The sequence below is a fragment of the Scleropages formosus genome, chromosome 6 (assembly GCF_900964775.1).
Source record: "Scleropages formosus chromosome 6, fSclFor1.1, whole genome shotgun sequence".
Taxonomy (NCBI): domain Eukaryota; kingdom Metazoa; phylum Chordata; class Actinopteri; order Osteoglossiformes; family Osteoglossidae; genus Scleropages; species Scleropages formosus.
Window position 1 is genome coordinate 34427903 of NC_041811.1, and position 25587 is coordinate 34453489.

The 25587-nt window shown below is 43.0% G+C and overlaps 1 protein-coding gene across 5 annotated transcripts in view; it reads right to left on the reverse strand.

Moving 5' to 3' along the window:
- The window catches only part of tacc1 (transforming, acidic coiled-coil containing protein 1), a 30556-nt gene extending 17162 nt beyond the window's left edge, over positions 1–13394 (reverse strand). For 2 of the 5 annotated variants that reach the window (XM_018752354.2, XM_018752344.2), the window contains exons 1-2: positions 2936–4010; positions 1838–1941 (exon numbers count right to left, since the gene is read on the reverse strand). In XM_018752354.2, the coding sequence (XP_018607870.1) occupies positions 1838–1941; positions 2936–3099 (268 nt within the window). In that variant the 5' untranslated portion in view covers positions 3100–4010. Of the gene's footprint in view, positions 1–1837; positions 1942–2935; positions 4015–12852 lie in introns of those variants that run through there. The other 3 variants (XM_018752366.2, XM_018752363.2, XM_018752364.2) reach the window with 3 other exon arrangements.
- Between the last annotated feature and the right edge of the window lie 12193 nt (positions 13395–25587).

Below are 25587 nucleotides of genomic sequence, written 5' to 3' on the forward strand. Positions count from 1 at the left end.
TCTCACAGGACCTGAAGTGGAAGCTCCACATAGACTCCATTGTGAAGAAGGCCCAGCAGAGGTTGTACTTCCTTCGCCAGCTGAGGAAGTTCAATCTGCCACAGAGGCTGCTGATGCAATTCTACTCTGCAGTCATCCAGTCTGTCCTCTGCACCTCTATAACTGTCTGGTTCTGCTCAGCTACAAAATCAGACTTCAGATGATTACAGGGGATAGTCCGGACGGCTGGAGGAATCATCGGCACACCACCCCCCACTCTCCAAGAATTGTACTCGTCCAGAGTGAGAAAAAGGGCTGGCAAAATCATCCTAGACCCTTCGCACCCAGGCCGCTTCCTCTTTGAATTTTTGCCTTCTGGCCGGCGCTACAGAGCACTGAGCACCAGGACAGCCAGGCACAGAAAAAGTTTCTTTCCTCAGGCCATCTACCTCATGAACAGCTAAATGCCCCCTAGGGAGTAAACTGGTGCAATAAACAACGCTATTTATTTTCTCTTGCATTGTATATAACATACCTGTACAAACATATAATGTCTAGTATCTATTTTGCATATTGTGTACTTTATACTCTATATACATAATATATATATATATATTTTAACCTTTCATTAGCCCACTCTACTTTTATTATCTGTGTCTTGTCACTGTCATTCTGTCTGTGCTGTGGAAGTTTCTGTCACCAAGACAAATTCCTTGTATGTGTAAACATACCTGGCAATAAAGCTCATTCATTCATTCATTCTATTAAACAAATGTGCAGCATGCAAGTCTGTGGCATTATTCTAATGAAATGCAATGGAATTCTTTTCAATACCAGAATTCGAAACGCAACAGAACTGATGGAACACACTATACATGCATTCACAGTATAACCAACATCTCACATTTTGCTGAGATTTTCTGTGCACAAAATCAAATTTCATTGTGGACAGGAGTCAAAAAAAAGTCAAACTAAAACTGCTACAAGAGACCCAAGGCTTTGACAGCAATAAGTCAGTGTTTAATGCTTTTATAATAGTACAGGACTATTCATTATATAACACGCCATAAAACTGCTCATAACTACAGAACCACAGGATTTGTAGCACCGCAAAGGAACAAAAAATTAAGCCCTTTTTGCAAAGGCAGCAAAACATTTCCAATATTATATTAACACCAATGTTTAAAGAAAGGGATTCATAAATCATGATTCTTTGTAGTTTGGCTTTTATGAAAAGAGAGGGAATGTCACAACTACAGTGTAAATGCCTGACTTCAAAAGTGATCACACCTTTGCATAAAATAAATAAGCAGTAATGGCCTCCTTTGCTCACCAGTGTCACTACACAGTACATCAGTTTGTGATTCACAACTTCAAATTCCCACCGTACCTGTGTGGAGGCAAACTGGTAATTGGCCCTGTAGGGGCTGTTATTAACAGAGATCTAGTTCTGCTCCAGCTGTGTTACATTCCCCAAGATACTACTGCATGTGATGGTCAATTAACACGACTACTAGTTTTGTGGGTGAATTCTTGCACAAAACCAATGTCTGTAATGCCACTACACATTTCTAGCCAACTGAAAGCGGTCTTACACATATGAGCGAGTTCTTAAGAGTGTTTCATGACTTTAGCAGCTCTGATGATCTGCAGTCACGCCTCTCCATTACATCACAGCAAACACATGCCACTGGAACAGTCTGTACTCTGAAAGGAATGTGCAGCAACCATACGCTGTCCTGCTCCTGTTACCATGGAAACATCAACAGCCCTAGCACCTGTGCTGCATCCACACATGAAAAGATAGGAGGGACACGGTGAATCATCGTGGCTCTCAAAGGGATGAAAGAGCTCTTACCTGGGCTGTTGGCAGCAAGGTCCTCCAGGTCTCCTGTGGCCCTCAGTGGGCTGTGAACAGGGGTCTCAGCCTCGGGGGTCTCAAAGTGGCCCTCGGAGTCAGAGCTGTGAGAAAGAAAAGGAACAGACACATTGAATAGGCTGCTTTGGGTCACCGGACCTTGGGTTGGCCTGAGAAAATTTACCTTTTTTCTTTTATCTGACAATTTCGCCAAAGTGACTTACAATGTTACACTATTTACAACTCTTTATCCATTCATACAGCTGGGCAATTTTACTGGAGCAATTCAAGATAAGTACCTTGCTCATGGGCACTACAGGTGCAGGTGGGATCTGAACCTGTAACCTTCAGGTCCAAAGGCAGCAGTACTAACTACTACGCCATCACCTGTCCTCAAACTCCTCATTTGAACTGCATATGCCACGCACACTTGTACCTTGAGAAGGTGCTGGTATACCCTTCACCTGTTTGCCTTCATGCCCACTTGGTATTGAGCTGGCCCTTTAAGCAACCACTGGTTTGCCCCTGCACAAAAATCCAAGGGCTCCCTAAAAACCGGTGCAGCAAGAAAAACAGACATCTACAAAAGTTCCCCCTCCCCCACTTCCCTGCACCAAGCACAGTAAGCAAGGCCAGTTTAGATGGCAACCTTGTTTTGTTCCTTTTGTTGTCTATTAGGAAACTCAGCAGAGCCCAAGTTTTTGATATTATCTGCGTGTGGTGGACCCCGCTGAGAGGGCCTTGTTTTAAGTAAGACTGCATCTGTGACCTCGCTCAAGTCTGTGTGCTGGGAGAGAGACCCTAGCAATAGCTGCCTATCGAGGCCATCAGAGGAACAGTCTTCCAGATGAAGGACCAGGACCAGGACCCCCTGCCCAGTAACAGTCTGGTCACTAATAAAGGAGCACACAGATGGATCTCCCTAGCTGCACACACAGTCCTTGCTGCTCCTGCTATGCCTCCTTCTTCATATGCCCATATGTAAATAACCCAAAGCCTTCCTTGCTGTCAGGCTCACAGGTCAACCCTCAAGCAAAACCCTGTCACATATTCAGAACACACACACACACACACACAAATCTTCATAGACAGACTTGCCTGCCACCCTGGGACCTCTCCTCATCATGAGACCAAACCTCTTCCTCGTTCATCTCCCCCTGGGCTCCCTGGGCACCCTCCTCTTCCTCGTCCTCTCCTCCACCCCGGACTGCTGACCATGTCCACTTGGCCCACTGCATGGGCGAGAGCATCGACCACGACATGTCCACGGTCTGCCCTACTCTTCTTCTCCTTATTCTGCTACCTTTAGGTCGTAACACTGATGCAATGTGTCACTCTGCTGGGGGGCAGATGTGGATCTGAAACGGTGCTGGTCCCTCTGCCGCCTCCTCACATCACGCAGCCGCGCCTCTTCTAACTTGTCCTCCTCGTCACTGCACTGCACATCTCGTATTTGTCTGCTTCACCCTTCTCCGCTTTTCCTCCCTCAGGGTGTAGGAGAACTAAGGAAAGTCTCTCGCTCTCTGGCTCGCTCTCACTCTGACTGACTGCTCTCACGTCTGGCCGCTGAGCTCAGAACAGCACATCAGGCATCAGCTGGCACACAGGCAGTCTGTTCTCCCACCAATCAGGAGAGAGCAGTCCCCAGCCCCACCTCAGCGCTACATTTCTGAGCACTTCCACTGTCAAACCGAAGGGGGTAGAAAAGCTTCTTGTAATAGAGGAGTGTTTATTTCGCTTTCTGCACTGGTTGATGGCCCCTGAGGATAAGAAGTGGTACAGCCCTGCTGCTCTGAATGGAAGGAACTCAGCAGTTCACCCCTGCTTGTGTGAAATCAAAAGGGGGGGAAGTAAATATGGCGAAGTGCACTTTCAGCTGCAGATGCATAGGAATTTGAGTGACTAAGCCCCTCCATACAGCGACTACGATGACTGCTTGGGGGCTGATGCCACTTTCCAAGTCACAGTCATGCTTTCTAAATGCTTTCTGCAGCATGCCTGGGAAGGTGGGAATTGGTTCTTTCTCTCCCCTTCTGTGATGGTTGTTTGCTTTGCCTACCATAACCATAACACCACAACATGAGTGTGAGTCCTACATGCAGCAGGAAATTTGTTTCAAGCACAAACAGAAGAGTCTGCTGTCCTCACGCAATAAAAAAAAAAAAACAATTCTTAAAGAAATGCATTAAGCTCTTTGAAATATATAAACACCTTCAAACTGAGAAGATAAAAATAAACACTGAAAACCTGAAATGATAGCCTAGATATACATGTCACACAAGAAAAAAAAACATTTAGATGCAAACAAAATATTAAGCTGAAATCAACTGTGAATTTAAAAATAAATTTGGAATGATAAATATGACTCCGTAATTTGATTTCATGTGCAATGCATGTGGAAGGTGCACAAGGAGTCCAGCTGACACATCATACTGCATTTATATAACACAGATCCAATGGTGAGTACTTATGGTCGATCACTGATCTATGGCAAAAGTCCCTCTTGATGAAACGTATATTCACTGTTATGTATATGCCTAGAGATTTCCTGCAACATGCGGTTTGTTCAGTGTTTTTGTGCTGTGTACCTTCACAGTCATATGGAGCACATGAGAATTCAGAACAAGATGTGGGCTCTTGATTACTGGGTCACTATTTGTAGAGGGCAGGGTCCAGACCCCATACATAAGCCTTAGATGTTTGTAGTTTGTTCATTACTGCCCTGACCCCAAGGTGTCAGGAAGGACATTCTAAAATAGTCAAGAGAAAGTTGGGTGAAGGTAAAGAATGTGAGCAATTCAACATAGACCCTTCCCCCACAATCTGGAAAGGAGCCTGGGGCACTAGGGTGGGCCTAGCAGCAATACCCGTAGCACGTTGATCGCATAGTGGAGCAAGTTAGGGCCAGAGCTCCACCACTATCCATCCATACACACATATACACTTTTAATAAATTGTCAACCAAACAGGACTGTAGCAATGTGCATTTCATCAGAGGATAACTGGGAGTAAGACAAGGTAAATCCAGGATCATTCTGGTAAATATTCAGCTACAAATCTAAAGTTAACAAAGTGACTATTATTATTATTTAAATAATATGACATTTATGAAAGTAGAAATAGATTACAGACTGTGTTGATCATGGCAGTTTGAGGTGCAGCACTTCCCTCCCCCACCCAATGAGACACTGTTGGAGTAAGAGCATCAAACAAATGACTCTGATTTGGACCCAGCACAAGATCAGAAAACTTCACTCATTGAGCTGTTACCACGTTCCTTTTCTCCTCACACTAGGTCAAAGTGAAGCTGTTCGATATGGACCTCCTTCCTCCTCATGTGAACTAGGACCCTGACTTGACCTACAACTGAATGTTACATTGTGATATGTTACAATGTGGTGTCTTTCCACCTTCCCCAGGAGACTCAGCCAGTGGGGATAGAGCAGAACAAGGGAGATGAGAAGTGTGCTACTTTCACTCAGAAAGAGCCAAATTCTTATCTTAAAATGAGGCAACCTGAGAAAATCGTACTCTCTTCCCATAACATCCTCAAATTGCAGTGCTCCTCTTTCTGCAGAAGTACCGCTTTTCATGAACAGCAAGATGCCCTCCTCCACAGCACAGCAACCACAGGAACGGTGGTTGCATCTTGATGTTTGTGACATTAATAAAACTGGGATGAAACTGGGGAAAAACAGGGATGAATCACGAATGTTACATAATAGAGTAGCCAAGAAGAGCTACAGGGAAAAGGGATTTGCTGGAGCAGATGGGAACAACTGGTGGACCTGGTCAAGAAACACAAAACCTGGAGGGAAGATAGTTGCCATTCAGGGTCCCGGGACAGACAGAGCAACGTGCATGCCAAAGCTTTCACGCACAGGAATGCAGAGGAACACTGACACATGCTGAAAAGAGGCAGATACAGTAGCTATTTTTAGCCCACATAAAATATCAGAATTTAATTGCGTACATCCAATGTATTCTCCAACAGATTTCTCACTTTTAATTAAAACTATAGCTTTTATTAAAAATTGGTATAACTGTTGTATATTACATACAAGGAAGAGTTTTCAACGTAACTTCAGGGCTGCATTAATCTTACCGAAATTATGGACCTGCTTGCTTACTTGGAGCACCAGCCTGGTTTCCACTGAAGGCTGCATACTTTCCCAAGTCTGCTTATGAATAAACCTGTGGTTCCTGTGGTGAGCCAACCCTCAGATGACATAACCTCCCAGTTTTTAATAAATTAAATGAAAAAGATAATTATACCTCAACCAAATCACAAGGAAAATCAGAGATGTGTATGAATAATCTGACTTGTTTAGCACACCTGAGACCTAACTCAAAATATTTTGCATTATTCTTTCAAACATTGTCATTTGTGCATAATCCAGCTGGGTTATTAATATGACAGTAAGTGTCAAACCTGATCTTTGCTTGTCAACACAAACCTGGTTTAGACCCTTCTTTGGGTTTAGACCTTCAGGCAGGACCCCCTTGTACATGAAGACTCACCTAACAGCCTGACATTTTCATAGTTCACTTGTAACTCTAACATACAGGTAAGGCTTTGGTCAACTTCAGTATTTTCAGGCATAAATGTTACATAAATGTTACAAACAGAACTGTCTTTTGTATTATTTTAGACTCTTGGGGACAGTGTGTACCTTTAACTTACAATAAGTTATTTTCTGTTAATCTTAGCTGCCTGATATGTCATGTGACTTTAACACCCACTTTGATGTTGAGATAGATATTCTAGGAAAAATATTTCAGCCCTCTTGCATTGACTTGCAGACTGACATACTCCCTGTGGACATCCAAAAACATGTTAATAATAGATCTGTCTCCCTTAGCTTTATCAGTCTTCTTCAGTAGTGCTTGAGGAAGAAAATGGAAATACGCCCCTGATCAGTGATGTATTCTCAGCTTAGTTACTGTGAAAACTTCACATTTTAGCAGTGATGCCAGTGCCAAAGAAGTCAGAAATGAGAACAGAATAGATAGGTCTTAGGAGAAGTAGCTCATGTGAAAACAGTTGCAGTCAGAGCTGAGAGATTTTCTCCTTGGTTTAGCAGTAAGACTTGGTCCCTTAAACTGGAGAGTTATGAATTAGGGTGAAAGTATTAATTTGCAGGCTTTCCAGCCTGCCTAGACTCATGACACTGTGTGACACAAAAAGGCGCTCCACACAACTTGCCCTTGCTACATTATATTTAGATAATATTTATGACATACACACACACACACATTGTCAGAACCGCTTGTCCCATACGGGGTCACGGGGAACCGGAGCCTACCCGGCAACACAGGGCGTAAGGCCGGAAGGGGAGGGGGACACACCCAGGACGGGACGCCAGTCCGCCGCAAGGCACCCCAAGCAGGACTTGAACCCCAGACCCACCCGAGAGCAGGACTGTGGCCCAACCCACTGCGCCACCGCGCCCCCTATTTATGACATAATCCTGATCAATTTGTCTTTTAATACTTCTTCCAGCCTCAAATTATTTACCAGTTCTCAAGATTTCTCTTTTCCAGGTGCAGAAAAAATTAGAACTTGCATTATACTATGGAAGTGATGACTATTTTAATGTCTTGCTCTCATTAAATTAAAACACCACTGTTACTCTGTAACAACAAATTTAGAAACATGAAGCAGAAATTGTGATCATATTATGCCAGTTCTTATATTCCTGCATTGGCTCCCTGTAAGCTTCAGGATTTGTTATCTATAAGAATCTAAGGCTTTAACTACTTTTTATAACTATTGTATGTAAAAGGCTAAACTCATTTCTTGATCACACCAGAAACTACAGTACAGTCTACAAGCCAATGCTAGGGACAACAGTTCAGTTAGTGAATTCAAACAAGACAAATGCCCTACCACTTTTTTGCATGTTCTCACTAAAGCTCCTGGTGCTGCATAACACCTACAAAAATACAGTACTAGTATGTAAACATATGGTTCTCATCAGTTTCCCAGCAATAAAAAAGGCACTTCAGCTTGCCATGTTGCCAACTGTAGGATAGTAGGAAGAGGGGGCCATCCAGAGGCAGCAGGAAAAATCATCCCAGAAGACAGTTCACATTATTATCATCCATATGTCCCTTATCAATAACTGTTTCTCCAGCTGGTAACATTTTCTTTGCTTTTTCCTATCTTGTTTGTAAAGATGGGCAGAGACTCAGAAGCCTGTTATTAATACAAGAACAGAACAAGACTCAAATGTCTGCATCTAGAGCTCATTGTCTGTCAGTGTGATGCACTTTTGTATTGTTTTCTGAGATGTATGTCACTTTGGAGAGAAGCATCTGCTAAACTAACAAAAGTAATACATAATCAAACACCTGTTATCCGCAAACAAATGCAGGTAGCCAATGTGGGTTAATCGAGGCCATTCAATGGAAGCCAAAGCAGGCTCATAAATGTGTTCACCAGAATGACAACTCATCCCATTACAACATGGGTACACCCAATGGGTATAACTGGTTCGCTGTTATTGCAATTTGATTCTTATTGCAAAGGGATTTAGTTTTTGCCACATTAAAGAACATCATGACACAGTACATGTAACACTTTAAAACAGCACCACTGAGAAGTAGGTTATCTTTTTGACCGCAAATTAGGTTAAACTCCACTTGCCGAGAACAGAATGAATGCCATTGGGGAAGTTAAAGTCCTTGATAAACAGAATTCACTGTGTTCCTGCCATCTAGTGGTCAATAAGGAAAACTACTGTAAACAAAGAAGGGGATTTCATTTACATACATACATACATACATACATACATACAACTCAGAGTAAACACACACGCATGTCAGAACAAAGAGCCTGAGAAAGAGACAAATGATTGCTGAAGTTTCTCCAGTAGCACTGTTTTTGTCAGCACACATTACACAAATACATGCTTACAGAGCTAAGTCCAGTAGGGAATAGGGGAGACTGGGGCAGGGGATGTGATTCAAATTATGAAGCAGTTAGGAGAGCAGGAGGGAACTGGGTATGTAAGAGTTGTATTTTGACATCCTTACTGAATTAAGAATGGGACTCAGCAGTTCTGAAAGACAAAACTCATACCATCACACTGGATCATAAGTCAAGATGTCATTGGAGCCAAAGGTCAGGATACGTTATGCCCTCAATGTAACCAAATATTAATTAAAATACCAAAATAATAGGAATTTTTACACATCCCCTAAAGTGAACTCTCCTCAAAACAACTCTTTATTAACTGTAATTTCAATGGAAAACCCATGAACTTCCGAACCAAAAAGACCCAAATTTAAAGAGCACAAACAGGGACAAACAAATGACCTAGGCACTTTTCTCTTTTCTGCTGTCTGGAAAACGGCTTAGGTCTATTTGAACCCGCACTGCTAGGTACAGGAACAGCTTTTACCCCACTGCTGTAAGAGCATACAACATCCACCAATGTGCCACCTTTTGTAACTAGAGTTGGACTGTTCCCTCCAACCACATCGGCACATTACTTGCATTGTCACTTTAAGTATTCTCAGTTTTAAGTACTCTGGTTGTCTGTTGTTATTTATCGTTACTGTTATTTATTGTTACTGTCTTGTTTTTGTGCAGTATTATCTTTTTTTTTTTCTTCATAGTCTGTGGAGAAGCACTCAAACAAGAATTTCATGGTACTTGTGACAATAAACCTTGAACTTGAGTCATGAGTCTCTGTGCTGTTGGGGGGGGTTACATCAGAGAATGAAAACACACACACATACACTGACTGAAACCACTTGTCCCAAGTGGGGTTGCGGTGAGCCAGAGCCTGGCCTGGCAACACAGGGCGCAAGGCTGGAGGGGGAGGAGGACGCACCAAGGACAGAACGCCAGTTCATCACAAGGTACCCCAAGAGGGACTCAATCCCCAGACCCACAAGAGAGCAGGCACAGGCCAAACCCATTGCACCACCATACCCCACTAGAATAAAAATAATAATTCCTATTATGTTACAAATAAAAATGTAATAATTCTAATTTTTATGACAAAATAGCACAAACACAACATAAACAAAAAAAATATATTTTTCTTATTTTAATTCTATTTCTAGGGAGGCAAGAGTTTTACAGGAACTTCTCACAGCTCCTAGGTTATGAGTTCAACTCTGTGCGTAGTCTGCATGTTCTTCCCATGTTCACATGGGTTTCCTCCAGTTTCTTCCCACAGTCCAAAGACATGGGTTTCAGGTGAACTGGTGACTCTAAAATGCCCTTAGTGCGTGCATGTATTCATGTATTTAAATAGTACACATGGACGTGTGTGTGTGTGCCTGCAGAAAAAAAGCAGTAAACTGAAAATGGACAGATTGTTGTATTATTATAATTTTTTTAAATGCAGAAATTTATTGTAAATTCCTTTACAGTGGTAATTTATACCGTGTCTTTTTGCTTTACTGTAGAGTGCTTTGAGAAGCTGCTTTTACAAGTGCTATATGAAATAAAGATTATTATATTTATTAGAACAGTACCTAAGCAGACAATTCCCTTTATTACTATAACACCCGTATTCAAGGCCATAGTTAGTGTGCTGAATAGTCATGACAACTCCAAGGGCCCACAAAAATTGCAGTAGTAATTTTATTTAAAATGGAGGGCAGAGCATTATTCTTTCAATGGCATTAGTAGGATCTAGGGGCGTGGTGGTGCAGTGGGTTGGGCCGCAGTCCTGCTCTCCGGTGGGTCTGGGGTTCGAGTCCCGCTTGGGGTGCTTTGCGACGGACTGGCGTCCCGTCCTGGGTGTGTCCCCTCCCCTTCCGGCCTTACGCCCTGTGTTGCCGGGTAGGCTCCGGTTCCCCGTGACCCCGTATGGGACAAGTGGTTCTGAAAATGTGTGTGTGTGTGTGTGTGTGTGTGTGTGGCATTAGTAGGAACTAGTAGACACAGCCTTGCTTGTAATCCTTCTCTGTTGAGTTGTTTGTAAATCAAATCATACAAAGCCATACACGTTCATACTGTCTTTCAAGAAAATCCTGTGTTTCATTGCTTAAAGTTTTCAAATACATAAACTTTCGTTGCAACGGACATGCACAGGAGAAGCTGCACACCTCACTGGGCAAAGGAACCCTGGTCTGGTACAACATCATGAAGGCACGTATTTTGAATCCACAGAATTTGAATCTGTCAGCATTGAGTGTGTATTGAAAGAGAAGAGTCAAACCACCATGATTCAGACCCTGCTTGTACACTAGCGGTCACGGATTCCAAAGGACACGGCTTAGAGACAAAAACCTTTTGGATTTAAGATACCAAGTGTGTTTAAAATGTGTGGTACAAGATGGTATACAGCAGGGGTATGCAACCTTTTTGAATGGCAACTTCAGTTCCCAGCATGCTGCAACGAGCCGGCAGCTGAGGACAATGTGTTCATAGTGACAGGCAGCACAGCGGTACACAAGCACTGCTTGTTCATGGTAATGGTCAGACCAGAGGCCTTCGAGGGTGTTGATGGCCAGCCTTCAACATGTATAGGCTCTTGTCTAAAGGGCCATGCTAATCTTAAAAAGACACAAAGCCCTCTTTGTGGTTGAAGTTCAGAACTAAAGAAAGGCAGATACTACAGTATGCGTATCAAGTACTACAGCCAGCAGTAGTTGTAATAGATGGATAGCTCTGACCTCCCAAACAGTAAGAGGTCAGTAAGAAGCACAGTGGTTAAAGACATGGACTTCTAGTTGTGGCTATCATTCCTGGAGTACCACCGATTAAGAAACATAACAAATTGTTCCATTAAAATATTTAACTGTATATGTGGGGAGAGCTGTAAGAAATTGGTCACTGCTCAGAAGTGCTAACTAATCACAGAAATCTGTTCAGAATGGTAAAAGTGCTTTGTTAAAGTGATTTGTTAATATAGACATGTGAAGATCATAAATAAAAAAATGCTATCAAGTCATCCACAGTGAAGGAGTTACTGTGGGTTACTGTAGACATGAACATTTGACAAATTCATTACAAAGATCTGTAAAGGAACCCTGCTTACCTAGTTCAGCACTAGACAGGTTCCCCCTACACACTGAGCCATGAAGCACACTGGGCTGCACATCACTCTTGCAGAGCACTAGGAGCTGCGAAGGAGACATGCTGAATGCCCTCAGCAGCTGACTCTGGGTCAGTTCAGCCATTTAAATATTGTTAGGACAGCAGAAGGATGAATCAGCTGATCCCAAACCAACTGTCAACAGAGCAGACGGTGGTGCACTGCCCCACCTCAGACAGAGAGAGGAGCAGTTTGATGGTGAGCAGTTTGATTACATTAACAGTACCACGTAACATCAAGAGCTCCAGCGCCAGACCCTGTCACATACAGACCCAACTGTACACAATTCACTCATTACACTCATAGATCTGCAAAAGACAAATGTTTAAGCGCTACAGATATCACTTGCAGGTCAAATATTATCTCTTACAATGCTTTTGAAGGTGTGTCAGTATCTGTCTACATTTGCATTTGTGTGCTTGCAGGTTAAACATTAAACCTGTTTTGCCTGCACACCCCTTTAAAAGTGAAACTTCCAGCTAGAAAACGCATCTTGACTAGGCCAGTCTGCTTCTGTGCTACTAAAATACAACAATGAATAATTTTACGCTTCTTACGTCAATATAAGCCGGAAAAGAACCCTTTAGAAGAGAAGTCACCTCAGAAGTCAGGACAGGTGTAATCCTGCCCTTGAGGAGAGTGCAGGCACAAGGTGCCAAGACTGACGCAGCATTCAACTGCCCTGCTATGGCCACAGAACCGGTAGCACCGGCTGGAGTGCTACTAAGCATGCAGCAACACAGCCAGCATGAGATCATTGCTCCAGACCTGCAGTGGCATAGCAGGCAGCGTGAGAATGAAAAACTAACACCACTTAAAAACGCAGCTCTTTAATTGTTTTTCTCTTAGATAAAAAAGGATAACATCTGTCATAGCCTGCCTTATAGAGAATGGAGTCACCTGCAGAAACAGTGGAGTCACAAATCAATCAAATAAATTACTTTCTGCACTCACATGCTACTCTTCTTCTGCTTAAAAGAGTTGGATGTCCCAGGGGTCTTCTTCTGGTGTGCAAGAGAGCCTCCCATAGCGACAGTTTTCTGCCCCAGTGTGGGACAAATCTGTGTGCGTGCCTGTGTGAAGCCTGGTGGTGTCAGAATCACTAAGAAGGTGAACGTCCTTCAACCACCAGGTCCTGGATGCTGGTGTGTGTTCCCCAGGGCTGGTGCTCCTGTTAGCTGCTCTTGCTGCACTGATGGTGCATCATTTACTGCTGCTCCAGCCCTGACCAGCTGTTGGCTCTGCCACCAGTTCCCTCCGCCCCGCCTCCTCCCTGCCTCAGTGTGTGTGTGTGCTCCTCCTTTTTTCGCTTATATGGCTGTGTGACAGAGCTTCAGGGTAGTTCCAAGTAAAAACCACAGGTCAAAGTGCAACATTTCTGCTTCATTGTGGGAACAAAGCTAAGGAAGAATACTAAGAAAGATCACAGAAAAGTTTAAACAGAACACAACCTTATACATAATCAGATAATTTCTACAGTATGAATCGAAGATCGTGACTTAATAAAGAAACTTTGAAAGCCTAGCGTTTGCATGTAGAAGTTAACCATTTTGTCAGTGAAATGAAACTATAAAACATCAGTGATAACAAGCTGAAGAGTGTCTAAATGATTAAATGGCAGCAAATAAAGTATTGCAGGTTTAAGATAGTTCATCCTGGTACTTCATTTGCTTGAATATGTTTTGTTAGCAATAAATTAAATAATAAAGCCAAGTAATGTTTTATCATTAACTTTATTTGTTTGTCACAAAAGAGGGTGTGGTGGCGCAGTGGCTTGGACCAGGTCCTGCTCTCCAGTGGGTCTGGGGTTCGAGTCCCGCTTGGGGGTGCCTTCCGACGGACTGGCGTCCCGCCCTGGGTGTGTCCCCTCCCCCTCCGGCCTTACGCCCTGTGTTGCCCGGTAGGCTCCGCGACCCCATATGGGACAAGCAGTTCTGAAAGTGTGTGTTTGGCACAAGCAGTTGAGACCCATTGTCAGTTGTAAAAAAAATCCACAGGAATACACTGCTATGATATGAGATAACTGTGCATGAAGTATTTATTACTGAAGTAATAGGAGTTCATAATCTTTTATTCTAGTTCAAATACCAGAAAAAATTTCTTGTGAAAGCTATGCTTAAAAAGCAAAAGAAGTCCTGAAGTAGTATCTTCGAGAAAGGTGTGCAACCTGAATTTCTCCAGTATAAAATATTTATCCATATCACTGAGTAAAACTTTAAGTCAAAGCAAATAAAAGGAACAGCTAAACATTAATAATAATTTAAAAAAAAATAGCATATCACTAAGAAACCACAACTTACGCAGAAAGGAACAACATACAGCAAAAAAAGCTTTGAAAACAACAGTTAACTGTCAGATCCAAATTTCCACTAGGTCAAATAGCTTTGGTCTAGGTGAAAAAACCTAACACTTTATTTTTTGAGAAATAAATGGCATATCCCTGTATTTTGCATAGACAGAATACAGTGTAAAGAACAAGGGAACATAAATATTCAAATAAATGATACAGCCCCTACAATGAGCTATGCAAAGTGAGGGGGAAATATGATTAGCAACATCCAAATGATGCCACCAAATTATCATCACCATAACATTTACTATCGTGGCCCTGATGTGGGAGAGACATTGTTTTGTGGCTCTGTTACACATTTGCACTCTTTTGACAAGTCTGACTAAAGTCTCTATCGAAAAACAGCGTTCAACGGTATAACAATTATTTGAATGGGACAGCTGGCAGCGTAGTGGTTAGAACAACTCCCTTTGGACCTAAATGTTGCAGGTTTGAGCCTCACCTCTGGCTGTAGTACCCTTGAGCAAGGTACTTATCCTGAATTATTCCAGTAAAAATTACCCAGCTATATAGATGGGTAAATAATTGTAACCTTAACATTGTGAGTTGCTTTGGAGAAAAGCATCAGCTAAATTAATAAACGTAAGCAAATGAGTGATGGAACAAAGAGTGGACCAGTAGCACTGAGGTGACCCTTTCTATTCCACACTGGCACCTTTATTTAGAACTGATATACAAGAAAACCTGCATGTTTGCTTGTAGATCAAGCAGAAATTAACCTTTCATTTTTTGGGAGACCTGGCTTGCATAAGCAAAAAGTTTTGTTAAAATGTATGCACCAAATAGACACACACACAATGTCTACAACCGCTTGTCCTGAGTGGGGTCGCGGAGAGCCAGAGCCTAATTCAGCAACACAGGGTGCAGGACTCCCATCCTGGGTGACCGGTCTGCCGCGAGGCACCCCAAGCAGGACTCAAACCCCAGACCCACCACAGAGCAGGCCCGGGCCAAACCCACTGTGCCACCGTGCTCCCTGTGCACCAAATACTATAAAACTATATTTGCTTCTGCAAGCCATATATACACACACACACACACTTTCAGAACCGCTTGTCCCTTACGGGGTCACGGGGAACCGGAGCCTACCCGGCAACACAGGGCGTAAGGCCAGAGGGGGAAGGGGACACACCCAGGACGGGACGCCAGTCCGCCGCAAGGCACCCCAAGCGGGACTTGAACCCCAGACCCACCGGAGAGCAGGACTGCAGTCCAACCCACTGCGCCACCACACCCCCCAAGCCATATATATTCAGCGGTAAATACAAGGATGTCATTTTCTGAAAACATTCTCTGACTGTTGAACCAGGGACACCTGCCCACAACATTAACTTCAGCTCTAGGTCAAAGTAAAAAATCATTTACGGTACTCGCTGTTATCAGCACTGCCTCTGACTTCTTTTTAACAGATTTGTCAAAGCTCAGATTTTAACTCTACACAGTTATCTACTATTAAATTATTTAGCACATAGTAGTATACAGTAAAATAATAAGACAATGTCCATTGTTGACATGATCCATCCTATAATAATCTCTGACTAAAGGAAACAAATATTTATAAATGTTTTGTTAATATGGTGTCAGTGTACCCAGTGCCTTTTACCAACAGCATTTCAGTACTTCTGTGTACCTTAATGAATGTTACAAGGAAGCAGAATGGAAAACAATTTATGTGATGTGAACACATGTCAACAGTGAATAAAGCCTGACCCCTGCTGGTCGGACCCAGAGTGAACATTTCTTTCTTAATTTCCATAATAGACAAGGAGTGAGAGGGTGGAGATAAATAGAACTACAAAATGATGTAAAACTAGCTCCGTTATCCATTATGTTATATCTAAAAACCAAGTGTAATCCTAAAATAAACAATACGAGTACAATGAAAATGTCCATCATAAGGATTTATCAAGATTTGCACAGTGGACTGGGAATGTCACGGCAGAACGGACACATCTGGCAGACATCCCAGTTAACAATGATTAGACCCTGGACATTAGACCCTGCTGACAGTGACAGGCAGATCTCTGCTGTTTCTTTCTGAGGCATGGAACCATGCGAAATCAGCCCAAGGGAACAGGGGCTGTTGATTCTGCTCACATTCAGAGCGTCATTCCACCCAAACATTTCATAGCTGAGTGCCACTCACTCTCTCATTGTCACTAACCGCTTGTCCTCACCAGGGTCGCACGCATCCAGAGCCTATCCCACAACCACTGGGCACAAGACTGGAGGCAGTTACACCCTAGACGGGATGCCAGTCTATCGCAGGGTAGCCACAGGCACACACTCACTAACCTGCATCACACACTATGAGCAATTTAGCATTGCCAGTCCACCTGTGCTGCATTTCTCTGGACTGTGGCTGGAAACCAGAGCACCCGGAATAAACCCACGCAGACATGGTAGAACATGCAAACTCCACAGACTAAACCAGAGCTGAATCTAAGCCCAAACAGCCCATGCATCTTTCTAGTCCTCACTGATGCTTTCCAGCCACAGAACATCAATATTGATGTTCTGTGGCTTGAATATATGATTTTCCAAGGCATTCAATTTGTACGTGACGTGATCACCAACCTCTGTCCAGAGCCAGCCCGAGAAAAATTGGATGTCCTAGAAAAAAGCTCATCTCTTATTTTCCCACAGTTCCCAGGCTGTACATCATAATGTACAACATTTTATTCACCTTTCAGTGCACTTTTAGCTGACACGTATAATGATGGTCAAGAGCTGCCGTTTCAAGCTAAAACAGCAAGGTCTGTATTATATTACCGATGCCATCTTTACACCTGGTATTAAATATACTGTGCAGTGAGAGTCCATACATCTGTTGACAAGGGGTTGAACTTGGACTATTTCGTAGGGGTACTGTGGTGGTGGTGGTGGGGGGGGGGTGTCCCCTGTCCTCACAGTGTTCAGACATGTCTAATGTGTGCCACAATACTTATGTATAGCTCCACTGAGTAATATTGCTGATATTTTCAGGGGCCCCCAACACCTGAGAAGTTGTTACACCAATGATGTAAATAGTATAAAGAGCTCAAGAGCTTCCACTCACCTGATTTAGGTAATAAAGCACATTTAAATCTTAACTGAATACAAAGCACTTTGGATAGCTTGTACATGATTTTTTCCATGTTCTTTCATTCTGTTAAGGACTATTTATACTCTATTTAGGCTACATTCAGATTTTACACAAATTAAAAGTTAAACTGCAGCCTTTCAGTGTATCACACAGGATGTTTGTTTTGTAAACACAGATTCAAGAATTCAGATTTAAATCTCACACATGTCGAGTGTGTTAAATTAGGCAGGGGGACTTTGTGGCTTGCGTGGACAAATCGTTGAGCCACCATGTCACCGTTACCGTCACTGGTCATAACAATACTTTTCATAACTTTCCCATATTTTACCCAAATATGGAATGGCATTTAAAACGTATGGAAATAAGCGGTGGGTTTAAACTCCCACGTTTCTACGCTTTTGAATGAAGCCATGATGTCACTCTTATTAAGTAAGGGACACTCTCAGCAGCAGAACAGAAGACAGAAGTCTAGAAGTGAGTCAGTATCGGTAACACTCACCTGATAGTCCAATACACGTATGATCTCTCGCGGTTATCAGAAAAGTTTGCTCGAGAGGCGTCGTTTCGCCACGCGCAGCCTCGAGAGAACACCAGTCGAAAGCCTTTGAACGCGCCCGTCCTCTGGCCAGATGTTTTACGTGGAAAATGACGTCAGAGGGCCGGGAAGGGGATGGCGCGCGCGGCGTCCAAGTCGCGAGCGCCGGCCGGTTCCTCCCGCCTTTGGCGCTCGTCTCGTGCGGATAAACCGTCTCCGCGCCGACAGCCACATCACAGCAGTTACTCACTGCCGCTCTGTCGTTGCTCGGGAAATGTTTTTAGAAACAAAAGACGTCCCACCGGCGGAGAGAGGAAATCAACACGCCTTAATGAACTCTGAGACTGACCTGCTGAGGCTGATGTAACTGTTACTGTCTAGTGCCCGCTCACGTCAACTATGAGCATAACCCGGCCGGTGTGAGGGAGTCTTGTCACCCTAGAACAAGTATAATTTGCCGCCCCACTACTCGTGGTGTAACTTTTCCGAGTCTTTCCAGCCAGCCAGTTTCTAGTATAATTCGCGGTGAAAGCACTTATTAGCTGGCTGGCTACGAAATGCGTCCCTCTTAGTTTCGCCGCTCGCCTGACGAGGAAGGGCCCCGGATGTTGCGGCTCCATGAGCCGCGAGGCCGTTCTTCCGGGAGGTCAAAGCCTGTCAAAGCCTGTCAAAGCCTGTCAAAGGCTGTCAAAGGCTGTCAAAGGCTGCCGTTCGCGCTGCGAGCTCAGGATGCCGACCTTCCTCCCAACAGCAGCGCTATTATTTCCTCACGACAGCGGAAAAGTTTTTTCTTCTTCTTCATCCGATTGCGCCCTGGCATAGTGATCGTGCGTGTTTTGGCTGATGTATAAGTAGCAAGACAGTGATTTAAAGTTAGTCCTGTGTTATCAATAACTGTTGCCAGTGCACCTTTCACAAATGTTAGTCTTTAGGGGTGTATGTAGGGCGCAACAGTACAATTAAATCACAAAATACAAATTAAGAAAGACAGTCACCTTTACTGCCCGAATACACAATACAAAAAAAGAAAGATCCAGTTTGATTTTAAAATATTTCCGAGAGCAGAGGGTGTGCTCGAGTGCCACTCTGTGCCGCTAATTAATTACACTACTCTACAGTTGTGGGTTTGTTCACATCTGGAGACGCCACTTGACGTGTCCAAGAAGTAAGCAGAAGAGGAGAAAAGCAAAAGGCGCCACAGTGTTCGGGAAAGCGGTGCGAAGCGGCGTTACCTCCGGGAAGAGCGCCGGATCCCTCGAGCCGGTCGCGCGTTGAGCGCGCGCAGCGACCCGAACACACGTACTAACTAAGTATGACGACGTTTGTCCACCGCGTTCGTGAGAGGTCAGGCAGTACGGCCAAAGTTGCAGGGGCGCCGGGATTATTATACTGCCGACTCGTGTGAGGATTTGTGAAGGAACTGAAGGAGGAAGGGCGGGAAGGGAGCTCAATTCCTTTTTTTTTTCTCTTCTCAAAGGAAAAGGATGTTTTGTGACGCGTGTCGGCGCGGAGAGCGGGCTGTAAACGGGCTCTTTTCCGCCGCCCTTTTGCGATCGATGCCGCTTTTAGGACTAGAAGTGACCCGCTTTTCGCTCTTCACCTCCGTCCGCGGTGTCCCGAGCGGCGCGCGCTCAGCTCCCGTGCGCGAGGACGCGGATCCGCTCCGAGCGCCTGTGCGTCGCGGCCGAGATGTTCGCTCGTTTCAGGTCGCTTTTTGAGGTCTCATAAACAACCACTTATTGCCACGTATTGTCTTCTCTTTCCTTTTCTTTTTTTCTTCTTTCTGCTGCGCTTCACCTCTCAGTGGTACATCTTGCAGTGGAAAGTGCTCTTTTTTGCGCTAATTTAATTTCCTTTTTCTGCAGGGACTCCCGGTAAGCCGGCGCGCGCGCGCGCGCGTGATGGAGGAAAGTGTATAGACAGTGACAGTGAGCGAGTGCGCAGATTAACAGCGGACCTTCACACAACCGCCTCGTGCTGGCCGCGCGCGCGCGCGCCCACCTGCCTCCAAAGCATCTCCTCCTCCTTCTTCTTCCTCCCAGGAGGCGGCAGCTATTTATTGTCCTACTTGCTGATCTAAGGGTCACATCCTGGACTTCTCCGCATTCAGAGACGGTACATGGATCATATTAAGCGTTAAATGTAATGACACGACCTCCATTCTTTGTGAAGAATTAATCGGTTCCTGAAAACGGTGCGGATATCGAAAACCAATTTCCCATTATTTTAAATGGGGGAAATATTAATGCGTTCCAAGCCTATCCATTTTAGCCTTTAATAATGATATTTCCATTTAGCTTATACTTTTCTCCAGTGACTTACACTTACCTGTTTAAACACACACACACACACACACACACATTTTCAGAACCGCTTGTCCCATACGGGGTCACGGGGAACCGGAGCCTACCCGGCAACACAGGGCGTAAGGCCGGAGGGGGAGGGGACACACCCAGGACGGGACGCCAGTCCGTCGCAAGGTACCCCAAGCGGGACTCGAACCCCAGACCCACCGGACAGCAGGACTGCGGCCCAACCCACTGCGCCACCGCACCCCCTCCTGTTTAAACAGCTGAGTAATTTTTACTGGAGCAATTTAGGGTTAGTACACTGCTTAAAGGTACTACAGCTGCAGATTAAACCCACAATCTTTTGGTCCACTATGCTACCTGCTGCCTCTGATGAACTGTTTTTATTGTGAAGGCCAGTGGTGGGTGTGGATGCACTGTGATTGCAGGCCAGTGCTCTCAATGGCAACATGAAGAAATTCAATGAAGCTGCTAAATCACACACACACTGGCTGAGACCGCTCATCCCAAGTGGGGTCACGACAAATCGGAGCCCAACCCAGGAACACAGGATGCAAGGCTGGAGGGGAACAGAGCACACCCCGAACGGGACGCCAGGCCACTGCAAGGCACCCCAAGCAGGGCTCAAACCCCAGACCCGCCAGAGAGCAGGACCCAACCAAGCCTGCTGCGCCACCGCACCCCTGCAAGCTGGTAACTGTCAGGAGTAAATATGACTTTCTTAAGCAGGAGTCCAGACCTATGTGGTAATGTGTCCTGCCCTGCCCTGGATAAGGAAGGAGAGGTCAGAGTAAATGTTACCCAGTGCTCAGCTTGTACCCCAAGGTGAAATGTACAAACCAATCCTGAAACATGTAAAGTAAGGTAGAATGCAGTAACCATCAGTGGCAAAAGCAGAAAGGATGTGTCACTGAAACAGTGCGCTGCATGGAATAAAGCTTACAAATAAACCCTGTGTCTGAGTGGCTCACTTAAAAAGTGGGGACATGACAGTGTTTTCAAACTTTTTTTTTTTTTTTTTGGAATTTAATACAGGGAAAAAGGAAAATTAAAAACTGCCATGTCAAAAAAACTGCTGAAATATCAAGTTATTTTCAAAATGAGGGTCAAAATTAGATTTAAATTGAGCTTATTCATGTTTTGATTGAAATAACTTCCTTGGAGAAACAAAGTGAACGATATTTGTTGGAGGTTCCCAGGTTCCGAGTCCTCTTACGTGACAGCATAAAGTAAGCGCACAACAGGTTTTACAAAACAGGAGCAGGAGTAAGAGAAAGGGCACTTCTGAGATGAACATGTTAAAAAAAAAAACCTCTTTCTGGAATGATACGGTCCCATTTATTGTTAACTGGAATTAAAGGGAAACCTCATCAAGCATCTCAATTTTAGGAAGAGTGCAACGCTAAATTCACCCACAGGTAAACTGGCCACGTTAAAAAGACACAACCCATCCTGATTTGTTGTAATTTGCCAAGTTTTAAATAAGGAACAGATAAACCCAAACCAAATGCCAGAAGAGATTCTTGCCTCTTGCATCAACACTTTTTTTAAATAGAATTTTTCTATTATTTTGTACCATTAAAACGAAGGGAATTTGAGCATAAACACATGTATTAAAAGACTTGCTGAATGCAATCATAAGTATTTAAGGGGCTCAGTGTGGCTGAAATAAGGAGTGCAGCTCTGATTTGAACATACTGTAATTGTTTTATTGAAGTCAAACTCCAGGCAAGTCTGAGACTGATCAAATCTGTGGAATGTTACGTAAAAACCCTTCAGAATGTTTTCTGATAGAGGCAAACGTTTTTGAGCTCGAGATTTCAAATAAAAAAAACAGTCAATATACGTACAAAAAATATACGTTCCCACACTCACATCCATAAGCTAAATATTACAGGCATTCTAAAGACACTACAGCAAAATGACAGTTGAGTTCTTGGCTACTAGTATGTACAAGTTGGGACAAGCATCATTCGTTTACATTAGCAGTAACATAGGTTGAACAATAAACCAAAATATTTTACCCACTCTTTTTTGTTTTTAAATTTTTAACTGCAACATCAATACACATATAACCCTAGCACAAATCCTAGGGAATTTTTACTACAATGTATCTTGAAGATGAGGTTCACTCCATCTAAACCAAAATAATTTCAGATCTTTTTATTTAATCTTAGTATATATGTTGATGTTCATAATTAAAAAGTTAAAAGTTACAATAACTTGTACAATAACAATTTAAAAGTATAATGGAAATGCCCAACTAATAAAATTCAAGACAACATTGGCTTGTATAAAAAATTGGTTAAATCAAATCTTTAACACCAAAGTATGGCTCAACAGATTGTAAACAAAACATAATTACATTTAAATATTAAATAAAACATTCTGAAGTTAGTGAAACAATCAGACACAACACACTATGTAATACATAGTTATTTCTGTACAGTATGCTGAGCTGAACAGTAATAAGTGTCACAGGATCATGAACAATGACCAGATATTTCCGTAATGAAGCGGACAGATTGAGCCGGACACACGAAGAATGAGTACAGGTTTTGGCTTTCTTGACTGTCAGTACGTCTGGGTCCAGAAATATGCAAGGAAACATTAACAAAAATAAAAAAATACATATAAATGACCAGAAAAGCAGCACAAATTTGAATGGAGCAGCACGAATGGAGTGAAAAACACTCCACGGTTAACGGGCCATGGAGACGAACGGAGAGAACCAGCGGTCAGCCTCGGCCAGATTCTACATCGATATGGTGAACTCGCAGAAAGTAAGGTTTTTCTCCTCTCTTTCAATGAAAGTATTTAGAAGTTTTTTTGCAAGTATTTAATTGCGCATGAGTGCAAAGGATAGTGACTGGTAAGCTGAGGTCAATGAAATGCAAACAGCAAGATGGGCAAGAAAAAGAACCCTTAATAAAATGGCCAAAGTTGAACATTGTCTTCCCCCTTCAGTCCAGATAGAGACGAAGGAAGTCAAATCCCACCTGCGAGAATTTGAGTTTTTAAATGTTCCTGTGCATAATGAAATTAATATAGAAGCCTACGCAGCAATCATATTATAAGCCCAAGCACAGAGCACAGATGCAGTTGAGCACATAAGCATTTTGCTGTTTTAAAGGTGATACACCGTAGTACAAAAACACAAACCAGCGGATGTGAATGATGAAAATTCAAGTAAACTTTAAAGAAAGCCCTGAAAAGGCAATGGATTCCTCTCGTGAATAAATTGACTAGACGTGACGAAGCGTGGAAGTGCGCCGGCCGAAGGCCTCCCTTCGCTCCGCTGGACGTCGGCGATCGTTTGAGGAGCTACAGCAGTGGCTCACACACGTGGCCCTTCGATGTACGACAATACTGTACTTCAACAGCACGCATAACTTTACAGCTACCAGTACCAGGCGATGAGGTCAAACACGAGGTCGAGAAAGTGAGGTACATCGACAGGAAGTGATTTTGGCAAGAACACAGCAACGGCATTATGGCATCGAGTATTACTGCTCAGGAAATTACACATCACGATAGATAGTTGCCATTTAAAGTTCATCAAAGCCTTTACAGTATTTTTCACAACACAAGAAATGTCATCTTGGCAATTGCTGAGGCTATCAATTAGTTACACAGTTTGACAAGTTCGAACAGCTATGATGTCAATTTGAATTCCCTCTCATCGGGGCTCGCTCTAAATTAGAGTCACTAAGTTCTATGAAGTAAAAGTCACCGTTGATTTAGTACCATGTGAAACTGGTATAAAAAGGGTGCAAGTGTCACAATATCAAGAAACATGATCTATATGGAGCTGGTTGAAAATCAAACTTTTTTCAATATTTAACGACGAAATGGTACGACAGCCCATGTTATTGCTACATGTAATACATGGTAAAAAATATTTGAAAACACTGGGATTAAAAAAAATATATATCATTAAAAAAAAATAAAAATCTGCCTATGTTACTGGCCATTAATTTGGAATTGCAAGCTGCTGAAGTGAATTTCGACTGAGCTATGAAAAGAAAAAAGCTCTGTGTTGGGAGGTATTTCACCACTCTTAGTGACAGTACCGAAGACAGCGTTCCATGCAGTAGGCAGTGCCTTAGCTTTCTACAGGTCAGCCTGGACTCTGGGGTGGATCCTAAGTAGCACCACAAGGTAAGCAACATCTGGATCACAGAGGTTCTAAGTTTTCAAAGCACTTTCTCACAAAAGTCATCAAGAACATATCACTTTTACATGATGCACAAAGAAATAAGACTTGCAATGGGCATTATAAAAAAAGAAATTAAAAATTGGCAATTTAAGCTGACAGTTTATACCACTTAAACACAACAGTGAAATTATTTTGAAGCTAAAATACTTTGCATGAAGAATTTAAAACTATTTGTTTCAGGCTTATATGACTAAAATGAATAAAATGCTGTGATATAAAATTCAACAACTCTAACTGAAACAAGATCCAAAATAATGGGCAAGTACGATCAACAGACTACTTTTTATTTTAAAATGCTTTTACGTCCCCCAAGACATGGAGAACTGGCTCCTCGAGATGAGTTGCTAGTTTTAGTTATCTGCAGAATTCACTACTAGAGCAACGCTCCTTATACAAAATCCACCATCAGAAAATGAAATTAGACATTTCAGAAAAATAAAATCCAGAAGTTCTCTGTGGTACGAGTTGCACACAAAAAAACCACTGAATGGCTAATTTTTTTACCGAGACACCTTGCATCAGACCTTTTCTTGTGTTCTTCATTTTAAATATTCAAGATTAAGATGCCTGCCCAAAGGAAATCATTGTCGTGCGGTTAAACTCAAAAACAACTGGTTTGTCTATGCACACTGGACTACTGTTAAATTCTCTCTCTCTCATTCTCTCTCTCACACACACACACGCACACGCACACGCACGCACACACACACACACACACACACACACACACACACGCGCGCACACACACGCGCGCACACACACGCACACACACGTGATGGTAGTGTTCATGGATCCACACACAGTAGAAATGAGAAAAGTACTTCAAGCCGGTCGTGGCATTTGTCCGTACCGTAGGGCCATCATAAAAAAGCCTCACAACTAAGTGCATGTCTGAGTACTCAGATAACATGGTGATACACAGAAACTGAACAAACATTTAAAAAGAGACAGTACTTCCTAAAAGGCCTTTGAGAAAGGCTGAAGCTGAAAACATATACATATAAATATATTAATAAATATACACATTAAAAATTCAAACCAAAATACAGGAGGTAATAAATTTCTTCTTTGCAGTCTGTTGAAGAAATATAGAGTGTTATGTTGGATACAGAGTCTTGATTTAATGCTCTTAAATGTAATGTAATCAAGGTGACACTGAACAACAAGTTTTTTCCTAAGCTTTCAATATAT